Below are 12,872 nucleotides of genomic sequence, written 5' to 3'. Positions count from 1 at the left end.
TCTCATGATGCTCCTCTTGGGGAGGGCACCCACTGTTAAATCTCCTTAAGGCACACACCTGATACCCACAGCCTTTTGCCTCACCCACAAAATGCACCCAGATCCATGGGCAAAGTCAATTCCAGAAATGAGCTTGCCTTCTCCCAAGGAAGGAGCAATCCACACTGCCTTCCCCACACACTTCTTTGACTGTGCTTTGACTTGGTTTGGATAAGGCAGGGATGTTTGTCAGATCCTCTGGTATAAACTATGCCAGAGGCGTGTGCTAAATTTGCATCCCATTGTTCATAGAATCATGGAGTACTTTGAAAGGACTCACAATCAGCAAGTCCATCTCTTGGCTACACACAGGATCACCCCAAAATTAGACATCTTCCCCTCTAGATTCTTCACCACCTTTGTAGCCTCCCTTTGGAACTCTATAATAGTTTTACATCCTTTCTGTACTGTGGCACCCTAAGTTGCACACACTACTCAACATGAGGCCACAGCAGTGTAGAGGAGGACACCTTTCCCCTTGAGCTAGCAGTGCCATGCTCCATGCATCCAAGTTATGTTTGGCTCATGTTCAGCTTGCTGTCAGCCATGCAAAACTTTTCAGTGAAGTTCTCTGCAGCATCCTCCAGTCTGTATGGACAGCCAGGGCTCCCCCTCTCCGGATGCAGAATCTGGCACTTGCCAGATTCGTGTGACTGGTTGTAGCCCAGCTTTCTAATTTGTCTAGATCTCTCCACAGGGCCTCTCCCCCCTCCTCCCAATTTAGTACCATCAACAAACTTGCTCAAAATGCCATCTAGTCGTACATCCAAATAAGTTAGGACAACATTAAAGAGAACTGGCACTAAAATGGAGCCCTGGGGAACCTTACTAGTGACTGGCCTCCAGTGTGTGATGTAACTCCATGACCCTTTCGGACCAACACATCACCCAATTTCTCATCCATCATGCTACCTTTTTGTCTAGCTGTATGTTGGAAGTTTTATCCAGAAGGATACTGGGAGTAAAGGTATCAAAAGATTTACTGAAATCCAAAAAGGTAACATCAGCTGGCTTCTGTTGGTCAGCTTAGATGGGTGACCTTGTAAAAGGAAATCAAGTCAGTTTAAAAAGGATCTTCTCATCCTGAACCACTGACCACATCATCATTCTGATGTCTTTCAGTTCATACAGTGAAAGTGAGAGTGACAGACATTATTATCAGGGTCTTCTTTCTTACCTTTCTTGAAAATTGGAACAATATTTGCTAGCTTCCAGTAAAATGAGACCTCTCCAGATTCCCAAGATTCTCAAGAATAATTGAGAGAGGCCAATGACATCAAAGACAATTACATCAGCCAGCTCTATGAGTACCTTGGGACAAATCTCTTTGGCTCCCATGGACTTATATACAACCATGTGGAGCAGCAAATCCCACACAGTTTTGGGGTTGGCTGGACACTGATCATTACTGTTGTCATGGTCCTCAACAATGAACAGGGACATCTACGGCTACATTCGGTTGCTCAGAGCCTTGCCCAGCCTGACCTTGAATTCCTTCAAGGATGAGGCCTTCACCACCTCTCTGAGCCCAGTGACAGAGCAAGAGTTTGGAAGAGGTACTTGACAACCAACATGTGAGAGGGAGAAGCTGGGATAGACAGAGGAGAGGGCAAGAATCTGGAAGGGTGGCAGACATGGCATCAAAATTAACATTTCATGCATCTGAGAAACTGTCCTCTCCTTTCACAGATAGCTGTCCTGCAGGCTCAACACACAGCTTGGGCATCCACACCCAGATAGCCACGGCCTTGCAATGCCACGTGTGCAGACATTCTCAGGACACCAAGCAGCTTCATAACCTGAACTGCAAAGAAGCATTTCTTAGGGACAGGTTTTACGTTGTTTCCTCCATCCACAGGATGGGGAGAAGTCACTCCTGTTTGTTCTTCTGCCTCTTCTACCATCTCTCTCCCTACTCCTTCCCCTCTCCAGTCACTGACCAGCCCATTTCCAGGGTAGCTGTCTCTGAACAAGATGTTATCCATGCCCTGGTCATCTCTCTTCTCTGCCCTGTAGCAGACAGCCCAAGTGGGATCTAAGAAGGGACAGGGGCTGACATCCTCAGAGGGACAGGGACTGACATCCTCAATGGCTCTCTTTGTTCTCTGAGGACACAAAGGCAGCCTCAGACATGGTCCACAGGAGACTAAACTGGTGTCTAGAGGGAGTGAGGGGGACGAGAGCTCTGGGAAACAGGAGGGTTGTGAGAGCTCTGAAGGGGTCCTAGGAGGAGCAGGCAGAATGTTCCCAAGACTGACAGAAAGCAACACTGAGGTCCTAGAGGGGCTCAAAGCCCAAAAGAGGGACGTTTCCAATGGGGCAGAAGGCTCAAAGTCTTCCAGGTGATTTTGGTGGTCCTTGGGTAGGCACAGTGTTGCCCACATTTCTCTGGGAGCAGAATGTAGTGGTGAAGAACTGATGTACAGAGGCAGTGATGCAAGGTGAGGAGACACCAGTGTGGAAATACAGTTCCTGACATCCCACAGTGCACAGCACAGCAGACCTGAGCAGCTAGCAAAAAGCTGCATCTCCCTGGATGTGCTGGAAATGAACCTAGCTGAGTACAGTATGCCTGTTCAATGTGCAATATCCCTGCCCAGTGACATGCCAGAGGATCAGCACTCTCTCAACCCACAGGGCCTGGGAGCACAGAGGGGCACACAGAGGCTCATGTGCACCCAGACATAAGTGGAGGGCCTGGCTCCCACCAAGGGAGACAGAGCAACTGCTATGGAGCTCAGGATGGCTGATAGGATACTGCCTTTACACAGCCTCCATTTCTAGGCACAGCCCAGCTCCAAGCACTGCCTGTGTTGGCCTGGTCTTCATCTCAGGCTGCTGAGAGCAAACCTAGAAGAAACCCTGGGTCCCAGAGCTTCCAGAGAAATCTCCTGCATCTGTATGCAGCACAGGGATTCTCTTTTGCTATGCCAGCTCACTGCTGGCTGAAAGCAATGAGGAAACTACAGCCAGGATCCACTTGTAACACCATTAGCCATTTATTAACTCATCAGTTGACGTGATTTCCACCTCTGATACCCGCACCCCTGCTCAGGAAAGCCTGGAGCCCAGGAGGCTGTGCCCTGACACCAATCACCTCAGTCCTTTCTGCTTCAGTTTCCCCTTTTTCAAAATGGGAATGATGCTGATGATTTGAGCTGTGCAGCTCTGGGAAGCCAGATGCCACCAGCTGGGGGGTGGAATGGAAAGAAAACTGAGTGAAGCACTCCTCTTTCCCATCTTGGGGACGACAGATGCACCTCCCTCTCAGCAGAGCCTCCTGAGCAGAGAGCACTTCAAAGGCATTTGTTGGCACCCACAGTGCAGGCTAGTTCAGGATCAACTGTGGACTATGCAGTGCACTCCATCAGAATGCTGGGCACAGCAGAAGCCCCAGATGCTATGCTCCTGCTGCAGCCAGACAACCTGGGGCTGCAAGACAGCACAAGAAAGAAGATAAAAGTCAGCCTCGTTCTACCCAGAATGAGAGTCTGTCCAGATGCACGATACAACACAGCTTGGCAGCTTTCTCTCTGAAGACCATGAGACCGATTTGAAAAGGCACTTCACTGCGTATCCCATGAAGGTGGATACACTTGGCAAGAGCCTTTAAAAGTGGATTCTTAGAAGAGAGTCAACAGGAAGCTGAGTTTCTGCAGCAGCACAGCTGCACTCTCCTCCCTGGCAGAGGCAGTCGAGATCAGCAGTGAGATCCTGTGCAGGAAGCCCCCCCTGTGCCCCATGCAGCGTATGATACTTAAGGCAAGTCGGAGCCACAGCGTGGGTTCAATCAGACAGTGCTGACTTTGGGGTCCTCCCCATCCCAGCCAACCCAGATTGCAGGTGCTCAGCAAGAGGGCTGTTGGGATGCAGCCGAGAGAAACGCCCCAGTGTCCAGATAGGGAAGACATTGCGGTAGGCAGTGTAACTGATGGCACACGATTTGTTGAACACCCCCTCGATGTTCTCCTGAGAGAGAGACAGACAGCAAGACAATGTGGGTGACAGGAGACCACAGCGTGTCCAGGACACAGTGCTGAGCTCATTGTTTTCCTGAAGTCCTCCATCAAAAGACACACGTGGCTTTTGAGCACACTACTGCAAGGGCTACGTGATGCCCAGGACACATGCATCACTGGAGAACAAACTGGAGAGATCAGAGGAGATGCACGTACCTGAGGCCAGTCGCCATTGGGCAGCTGCTTATCAATCAACAGTTTGATGCCCCTTTCCAGCACATCAATGTCAGGGTACCTACAAAGCACAAGGGAGATATAATCATTTTTGTCATCTTGACTGTCTGTGTACCATCACTCACATACGTAAGGAACTCAATCACCTCCTGTCTGCCCTTCCAACCCCTATGATTCTGTGAGTGCTTTGGGAAGGCCCCTTACAGCTCCAGGGTACCATGCATTAGAAATACAGCAAAATCATCCTGCAGTTGTGATCCAAAGCTTCGCTTTGCTCTGGTTCCTCCTCTCCTATTGTCAACAGTGTCTCTGGAAGGACCACAGCTCTGGTGTCATTGCAGAAGTAGCAGTAACCAAGAAACGTGGTTGGGTACATGGCCCACACCAGGGTCCAGAGCCTATGCCAGCCTTTCCATACAACCCAGCTGGTCTCTCCCATCTCACCAACCCTAACAGCCATGCGATGTCAGAATGCTCCTACCTGACAGCCATGAGCCCCAGCAGGGCCCAACACGTGTTGTGGATCTGCGATGTGGAACTCTGCACGTACTTGCGCTGCTCACATGACTCGAAGTCCTCTCCCCACCCACCATCTGTCATCTGCTTGGAGAGCAGGAACTGGCAGGCTCGGGCCACTTCTTTGCATGCCACCCTGCAAGGACAGGCAGAGAATCAGACAAGGCTAGGTACAGATGAGAGCTAGCTAGTTTGCAGTATTTCAGCTGCAAACAGAAGCTGTGCTTTACACTGCTCACAGCAGGGGCAGCCCCAAGAGCTTGAACTCAGTGAGTGCTCTAGTATCAGATTGGGAAGGAGCAGTATCTGGGGAAGAAGAGCCCATGTGCAGCCAGGGCATCTACCCAGCTCCACCTCAGGGTCCCTACCCCAGAGCTAGAGATGGAGGAACCACCTGGCCTTTACTCACCCATCACAGTACACATGCTGCATACTAGCAAATGCCTCCAGACCAAACCAGGTTCCGTATGTGAAGCAAACTCCCCAGCTCCTAGGCGAGAGGGAAGAACAGTGCAAGGACCATGGCAGAGGCAGGCTCTGACACTGCTGTATGCACAGCAAAGATAGACGCAGGCAGAGCAACATGCTGTTCTCACACCCACTACCAGCCACGAAAGATGTCCGTGGTCCTTCCCATACTGGGGCAGTCAGGACAGAAATGGCCAGTTGGGAGTGCTGCTTACCCTTCCCATGACCCATCAGCTCGCTGCTTCTTGCGACAGAAGTCCAGGCCCTTCTGCAGTGTTTCTCTGGTCAGGAGAAAGATAATCAATCCAAAAGCAGCTCAAACTCAGTGGCTACTTCATCATTATTACCTCTGAGGAGTTTAAGGGTCACATGATTACAGGGCTCAATTGGCAAGCACAGACAGAAGACACAGCAGCCAGCTCAGACCACCACTGTCTCCCCTACCCAACTCTCCTTTCACTGCCTTACCTGATCTCTGGGGCTCTGTGCTCAGGATACACATCTTGGAAGTGTCTCAGTGCCTGCATGACAGCTGACGTGCATTCCACATAGGTATAGTCAATCATGATGTCACCTGTCAGCACAAAGGATATAACTGGAATAGCCCCTCTCCTGGGCAGCTCACTGAGCCACATGCTGCCAACCTCTCCCCAAGACCCACAGCACATGCAGGCCACAGAGGGTCCTCGAGCAAGAGGGTCCCTTCACAGAGGGCAGGGCAACCAAGCCCACACAGCTCCTCTTACCAAACACTTCTGAGGGGTTCAGCAGCTCCAGCAAGTGGCCTCCTCTCTTGGTTTCATATGTGGCAAAGCCTCCATCTGAGTTCCTCATGCTCAGCAACTGCCCAAACAAGCAGAGGGAGAGGATGGGGCTGGCACGTGGACAATGCCACTCCAGTCTGGCCCCAAGCAAATTGTAAGGACAAAGTCAGATCCACACGGGTTGGCAAATTCACCACGTCCCTGACCACACTGACAGTTAGATCTCCAATCCGGATCATCACATCACATGACTTTATACTGACTTAGCAATATCAGATCTAGCCACTCATTTTAGCTGGTTTTGCCTGCCCTCACTTCCCTTGATCCTGATCTTTGCAGCACTTACCACGTTCACAGCATCAAAGAGGCGCTCAGCTGGGACAGGGTTGGCTATGAAGGGACACTTCTCCTGCAGCAGCATAACCGACTTCAGGCCCTCCGCCGTGCAGTCTGCCACAATCCAGCCACAGTCCCGTGTGCTGAAGGGGAAGCCCCCCTAGGGAGGTAAAGAAGGACTCAGCACCTTCCTCTGGACTTGCTCTGTTCTTGCACAGGGGAAGGTAGTGTCTCTCGTGCCCCCCATCCCCACTGCTCAGATTTCAGCTCAGTGCATGCGTTGGAGTCTGGCTCCAGCCATCACACCTTGTTCATATGGCGGTAATATTTCTGGTAGTCAGGTGGGTTCTCTGGGATCTGCAGAAGACAAGAAACGAGGAGGGCAGGTTCAAGCTGCCCAGCTGAAAGGTCATGGCCTTAAACAATCACAGATGCAGAGCCCCTTTGCGACCGCTCACCATCTGTCCTTAACTGAGGGAGGCAGACAGGAAAAGAGGTCAGCTCAGGAGTGGGGAACGATGAAGAAATATCACATGTTGGCCTCGTATCAGCCTGTGCTGCTAAAGCCCCTTCTTGGCTGCCTTCCTTACAGGGAGCCATCTGCTGTCAAGGGTCTGTCTGACAGCACCGTGACTAAGACATCCAGATGCATCTGCACCAAACTGCTGGCCAGCAAGATCTGAGCTGTGCAGTCAGTGAGGAAGGAGGCTGGATTCCCAGAAGGGTACTTAAAATGAATGGGCACCAGCAAGGAGAAGGGGCAAAGAAGTCTGAGTTTTCCAGCCTCTCTCAGCCCAAGGCAGCCAACTCAAACATCCCACAGGACCTCACAGCAGGGCCTGGGGCTGGCCAATGTCCTGTGTAAGCTGCAAAGCTGACTCCCAGCAAAAGGGCACAGGTAACACAGCTGTCCGCAAGACATTGCTAGTCCAGCCCTGCAGGGAAGCTCTTCAGAAGACAACAGAGGTGTCCAGCAAGGCTCTCACAAGAAGCCAAGACTGCATAGCCAACATTGCAGAGACACCAACAACAGCTCAGCTTACCTGGGTGAACCTAAGAAACTCATGGGCGTTCTGAAGGCAGGACATGAACTCAGGCATCTTATGGGCATCTGCCTAGAAACAGAAGTGCACAATCAGCAAGGAGTTCTGCCCACCAAATGTGTCCCTTGGAAAGAAGAGGATATTCTAGGACCTTGCTGACCTCTAACACCTGCTCTTTGTATAGCCCTTCCTGTAGGTTTGCATTCATTCTTCTCTTGTTACTTTCATTACAAACCTCTCTACTGAGAGCTGAGCTACGTGCTGTTGCTTGCATCAGTAAGAGATTTTTGCATGGTCAGGTGAGGGGCTTACTTGAGCAATCTCATTACTCCCCAAAACATGTCCATCAAAACCCTTTCTGCCCTTATGCTGGAGAGCAGTCCTGCACGCTGTTCTTGACAAAAAGGAATGCTCTAGGGCCAAGCAGAGCGAGGAGCAAGGGCCAGGGTTTCACCACAAGACTGTGGCAACAGGGAAATCTAATCTGGCCCATTCAGCTGGCACTGTGACCTGCTTCAAAAGCAGCTGGCAAAGAAAGTCTGTGCTATTTTGCTGGACAGCCTGCCTACCATGGCTGAAGAACTTTCTGAGGAGAGTGTTTCCCTGATGCAGCTGTATCATGTGATGCCACAATCACCACAGAAGAGGCATAAGGGGATGTGCAGTAGATACACCTCGTATTTGAGGGTGCACCACGATGCTGTCTTTTCTGAAGGCACTGTGCAAATTTGAGGAGTATCTTACCTCCAGGAAGGCCTGGATGGCAAAGGCAGTGTCCCAGAGCTGGGATCCATTTGTACCCTGAAAGAGACAAAGTGAATAGTGAAGGTCAAGTTGACACTGATACCTGTGGGGACTCCAGGACAGCATATTCCTCCTGCATTAGTCTCTTTGTTCCCTCCATCCTGCACCTTGATTTCATGTCACCCAGGACCACTGACAATGTGCTGGCACCAAGGGGCAGGAATGCAGAAGCTCAGGGACAGCAGAGGGACAGGATGAGAAAGCTGCTTTAACCTGCTCTGTTCACAGCAAGAACAGGAAAGGTTAGCAGCTATGAGCAAAGGGACTCAACAGCCACAAGATAAGCACAGCTCAGTCTGCACACACTACCAGAGCCCCTTAGCAGTAGGTCAGGCAGGGGACTGTCTTTCACCTTCCCTTCTCCCAGGACCCATGGGGATGAAGGGGATGGAGACCTACAGATGCCTCCTCAGCCAATGGCCAGAGAGGCAAACAAGCAAAACAGACACAATGCATTTCTGGCACTGCCAGGCAGACAAGGCCGACAGACATTGAAAATGAGGTGCCAGGAGCTATCCCATTCCACAGGCAGCTCCAGCAAGCCAGGGTCTCTCTTGGTCACAGCTGTAATCCAGCAGCATCTCACCTGCATCTTCATGCCATCAAGGCCCAGCCTGTGGGAAGAGAGAACACAGCGCTGCAGGGCAGGCATAGCAAAAGCACCAGGAAGGGGGCTGGGAGCCACAGCATGCCAACATCACAGGGATCAGAACCCCATGCCACACCAGGTGAGTCACACACATCATTACCAGAGATAGTCAGGGATCCTGGAAACATGCTCCTGAAAAGCTGGGGAATTCTCCCCATCCTCAAACCAGCGAACCAACATGTTGATGGTCTTGGAAATCTGCCGAGAGCATCACTGTCATTGCTCTGAATGTGGTACCTTCAACCCCAGACACACACATCCCTCCCTACCACCCAGCATATATCCATCTAGAGGTCCCGGGCTTCATTCTGACACCTCTGTCTGTGGCATCACTCTAAGTGTAGCTGAGTCAGTCCAGCAAGTGCCACAAGATTACTCCAGGGCTTATCTTCAGATCATGTCCCCGAACCACAAGGAGAGGTACCCCTCGCTAGGACTACAGCCATCCCCATACTCTGCCTCTCCTGTGTCCTGTTAGCACTAAAGTCTTGAGCATTATGAACAGCAGGAGTGGTGCCTGAGCAAAATCTGGAGGTTATGGCTACACACCACAACTGCAAAAAGCTGTGGAATCCCAAGCTAGTTCTTAAACAGACAAGGGCAATTTGACAGGACCAATAGCAAGCCACCTACTGGACCAATGCTGATACACTTGGTGAACCTGTCATCAGCTTTGATGTGGTCATACAGCTCCACGACGGCTCGCTGCCGCAGGTAGGTGCTGTGGTGGGCTTCGTACGCATTCATGAGGGCTGGAAAATAAAAGGACATGCAGTGAAATGTTCACACCATGTGGCTAGATCCACTTCCTGTGGCTGGCTGCACCACTGCTCACACGATGACCACCTGAAGAAAGAATGGAAACTGCTCTGCCTCAGAATGGCCTTAAGACTTGGGCAGAAGGTCCTGCTGCTATCATGGAACACAAGGCCCAGTGATCATACAGCCAGTGTCTCCTTTCCAGCTCCAGGGCACTGCCAGTAGCTAACAGCAGATCTTGAAGGGCCCTCACGGTACAGGACAGCCTCAGTTCCACCACCAGCCCAACCAAGGGCAGTCCCATGGCAAGGGCCCCTCGATCTCATCAAGCACTATGCTCACCGTAGGCGATCCCCAGTAGCCAGCTATGTGGGGTGTACACATCACAGGCAGCCACATTGTTCCTCTGGGCTGGCCAGTCGATGCTGGCATAGTCTTGCACATAAAGCTCCTGGCAAAAGATAATAGAGGTGATCAGCCCAGCAAGCTGGGAACAAACACCCAAAGCCAGCTTGCTGCATGAGGTCCACTGCCTGGACTTCTTTGTCCATGCAGACATGAGAGGTGCTGCTTCATGAGCCAGAGGCTGGCCCCAGTGACACAGCAGGCAGCCAGGGAGCCACGTGCCCTCACTGGGGAGCCCCTGGAAGGCCAGCTCCTCACCTGCCGCAAGCTCTGGATGAGTTCATCCTCCTCTGCTGACAGACGCTTGGCATAACAGTAGCTCATGGGGAGGTAAACCTGGCGGCAGTGGCACCAGAGCCTGGATGGGTGGGCTGGGAACCATGTAGGGAGCAGCCTGTTTGCAACAGACAAGGTGCTTCTGAGAACAACAGGAAGGGCAAAGGGAGACACAGCAGAGCTGTGCTAGCAGGATGCCCTTGTGCCAGGCTTTCTGCTGCTGGTACAGCTGCAGAAAATATGGAAACACCCACACAGATTGGCCCTGCTCACACTGTTCAGGGGTGAGCCCTTCCTGCTAGGGCCAGCAGATACAGCTCCTGGCCCAGCTCAGGCAGAGAGCACCCCAGGTTCAGGGAGGAATGAGAAGTCAGTTCAGGGGCCCCTCTCTTCCCCACACTACATTGAAGGTGGAGGCACAAACTGACATGATAAAGCCCCAGCAGCCCTTGGCACTGTGCAGCCCCTGACCTTCCCCATAGAAAATGATGTACGCTTTCCCTCTCTGACACCCAGTGACCACAGAGGGTTAGAGCACAGTGAGCACAGTGAGCTCTGTGCTGTTAGGTTCAGTTCTGCTTGCTCATGAGAGCAAAGGACCCTGTGGATAAAACCGACAGGGCTGAGCTCTTGCGTATCCCCTTGGTTCCCCATCAGCTGCTCCTGCTGCCAGCCTCCAGTGGACAGGCAGCCTGAACAGCACCAGCTCAGGGCCACAGCTGGAGTCAGCCCAGCACATCCAGTGCCTTGGGCAGCTCTGGGCTGGGACCAGTGGCAGGACTGACAACACCCTCGCAACCACAGCAAGGGCAGCACATACCACATCTCTGGGAGCAGCGTGTTCATCCCGTCCCAGCTGTAGACGTTGAGGACAGCCAGCCAAAACTTTCCCCAAGAGGGGATCCCCAGGGCACCTCCTGCAGAGAAAGAGCAGCTTTCAGAGTGACGCAGACGTGCCAGCTCCCTGCTTTATCCCACATCCCAGAGTTTGTCTCTCCCCACGTCCAGGAGCACGCTGCTCAGGCAGAGACACATGCCTCCAAAAAAAGGCAGGCAGCAGAGAACAGAGAAACCCTCCCCATCATCAGATGAAGGTTCAGATACCACCACGGGCAAGCAGCTCCTCTGCTACCCACTGCCTCCACACACTGGGCACTGACCTTTGCCGTGCAGGTTGACGCGGGCCCGCACAACATCGGGGTCGTCTGGGCCAACCCCCAGGATCCTCAGGGCTACGTAGTTGAGCGCTGTGCCAAACACCGTCGATTTGTCCTCCACGTGCCTGCCACGCACACACACACAGGCAAGCACAGCATCAGGCACGGCCGCGACGGAGCCCCCCGAGGAACCCCCCCGCTACTCACAGGCCCCAGCCGCCGTCCGGGAGCTGCACGGAGCGCAGGTAGCGCACCATCTCCCGTCGGAAGCCATCGGGCAGCGGGATGCGGGCGGTGTGACACACGACGAGCAGCCCTGCGGGCACAGCATCGCCGTCACACGCAGCCGGGCGCGGCGCGGTCCGGCGGCGGTGCGGGACCCACCTGGCAGCAGGAACAGCGGCCCGCCGTAATCGCCGGCCCAGTGGCCGTCCTCGGCTTGCAGCGCGGCGTAGAAACGCATGCCGTTGCGGGCGGCGTCCCGCGCCGTACCGGCGGCCGGCAGCGTCCGCAGCAGCGCGTCCTGATGGGGAGAGGAGCCGCGACTCAGCCGGGCGCCCCGCGCCGCGCCCCGCAGCCCCCGCCCCGCGACCCCGCACCGTGTCCAGGCCGAGACAGTGCGCTTCCAGCGCCGTCTGTGCCCGCCGCGCTCCGGCAGCCGCCCCGTCCTCGCCGCCGTCATCCAAGCAGCGCCAGCGCTGCCGGCCGCCCTCGCAGTGCAGCCGCCAGGCGGGCAGCGCCGTAGCTGCCGCCGTGCGCCGCGGGCCGCCGCGCCGCCTCAGCTCCCTGCGGAGATGCGCGGGGATGATGATGGGCGCGGGGATGGGGACGATGGGCGCGGGGATGATGGACACTCACCCGTCCGCCGCCATCGCCGCCAGTGACATCGGGAGCGGGGCTGAAATGGGGTCGGGACCGCGCTACCCTGAGCCGAGGTGGCCTCACGAGAGGCCGCCAATGGGGCCGTGGGGCACCGCCCCAAGCCCGCCTCTATCCCCGCCCACAGCCCCGCCCCATATCCACGCCCCTATCCCCGCCGCGCGGTGGGGGCTGCGAGGATCGGTGCGGCTGCGGGCGGAGGAGCAGCACGGCGTCCCTCCGTAGACCCGCCTGCTGCAGCCCTGCGGAGCCCGGCACGGGGCTGTGACCGCAGAGTCTCTTCCCCGGGTCTCTCCCTGCCCCCGGAGCCGTAGTCCCGGGTTAGGGGCGGTCGGCAGCAGGGCTGCCGCTGCGTGGCCGTGCCCTCGCGGAGGGGCTGCCCGTGTGCCGGCAGCCGTAACCCCGTCGCTCCGTCCGTCTCCTCGCGCCTGGACGAGCAGCGGCGGTCCCTCGCACACAGACCCTCCGGCAGACACAGCGACCGCACAGCACCGAGCACGCTTTATTGCCAACCTCAGCTCGAGCCCGAGCTCCTGTTGCCGGCAGAGGTGCTGCCGCACTCGGTGCGCGGGCCCGACGGGGAC

General features: G+C 54.6%; 1 protein-coding gene across 1 annotated transcript; it reads right to left on the bottom strand.

Annotated features, from left to right (window-relative positions):
- Window positions 1-3,020: 3,020 nt before the first annotated feature.
- LSS (lanosterol synthase) lies at window positions 3,021-12,345 on the bottom strand. Its single transcript, XM_065750754.1, has 22 exons — window positions 12,268-12,345; window positions 12,009-12,195; window positions 11,794-11,932; window positions 11,617-11,725; window positions 11,413-11,534; window positions 11,073-11,169; window positions 10,235-10,370; window positions 9,914-10,022; window positions 9,446-9,564; window positions 8,913-9,010; window positions 8,750-8,777; window positions 8,104-8,160; window positions 7,360-7,431; window positions 6,623-6,673; window positions 6,327-6,476; window positions 5,963-6,059; window positions 5,685-5,790; window positions 5,432-5,497; window positions 5,158-5,238; window positions 4,714-4,884; window positions 4,215-4,293; window positions 3,021-4,008 (listed from the first exon to the last, which is right to left on the bottom strand). The coding sequence occupies exons 1-22, from the start codon at window positions 12,294-12,296 to the stop codon at window positions 3,826-3,828; spliced, it is 2,286 nt and encodes a 761-aa protein (XP_065606826.1). The 5' UTR covers window positions 12,297-12,345; the 3' UTR covers window positions 3,021-3,825.
- Window positions 12,346-12,872: the final 527 nt, after the last annotated feature.

The sequence above is a fragment of the Cyrtonyx montezumae genome, unplaced genomic scaffold (assembly GCF_038088225.1).
Source record: "Cyrtonyx montezumae isolate F1298 unplaced genomic scaffold, pur_monq_1.0 scaffold_7, whole genome shotgun sequence".
In the NCBI taxonomy this organism is placed as follows: Eukaryota; Metazoa; Chordata; class Aves; order Galliformes; family Odontophoridae; genus Cyrtonyx; species Cyrtonyx montezumae.
This window is presented reverse-complemented; position numbering and strand designations above follow the sequence as displayed.

Coding starts and splice junctions, on each gene's coding strand:
- LSS (XM_065750754.1), bottom strand. CDS start 12,296: ATGTCACTGGCGGCGATGGCGGCGGACGG. Junction 11,933..12,008: donor ACTGTCTCGGCCTGGACACG/GTGCGGGGTCGC, acceptor TCTCCCCATCAG/GACGCGCTGCTGCGGACGCT. Junction 11,535..11,616: donor CCGGACGGCGGCTGGGGCCT/GTGAGTAGCGGG, acceptor TGTGCGTGGCAG/GCACGTGGAGGACAAATCGA.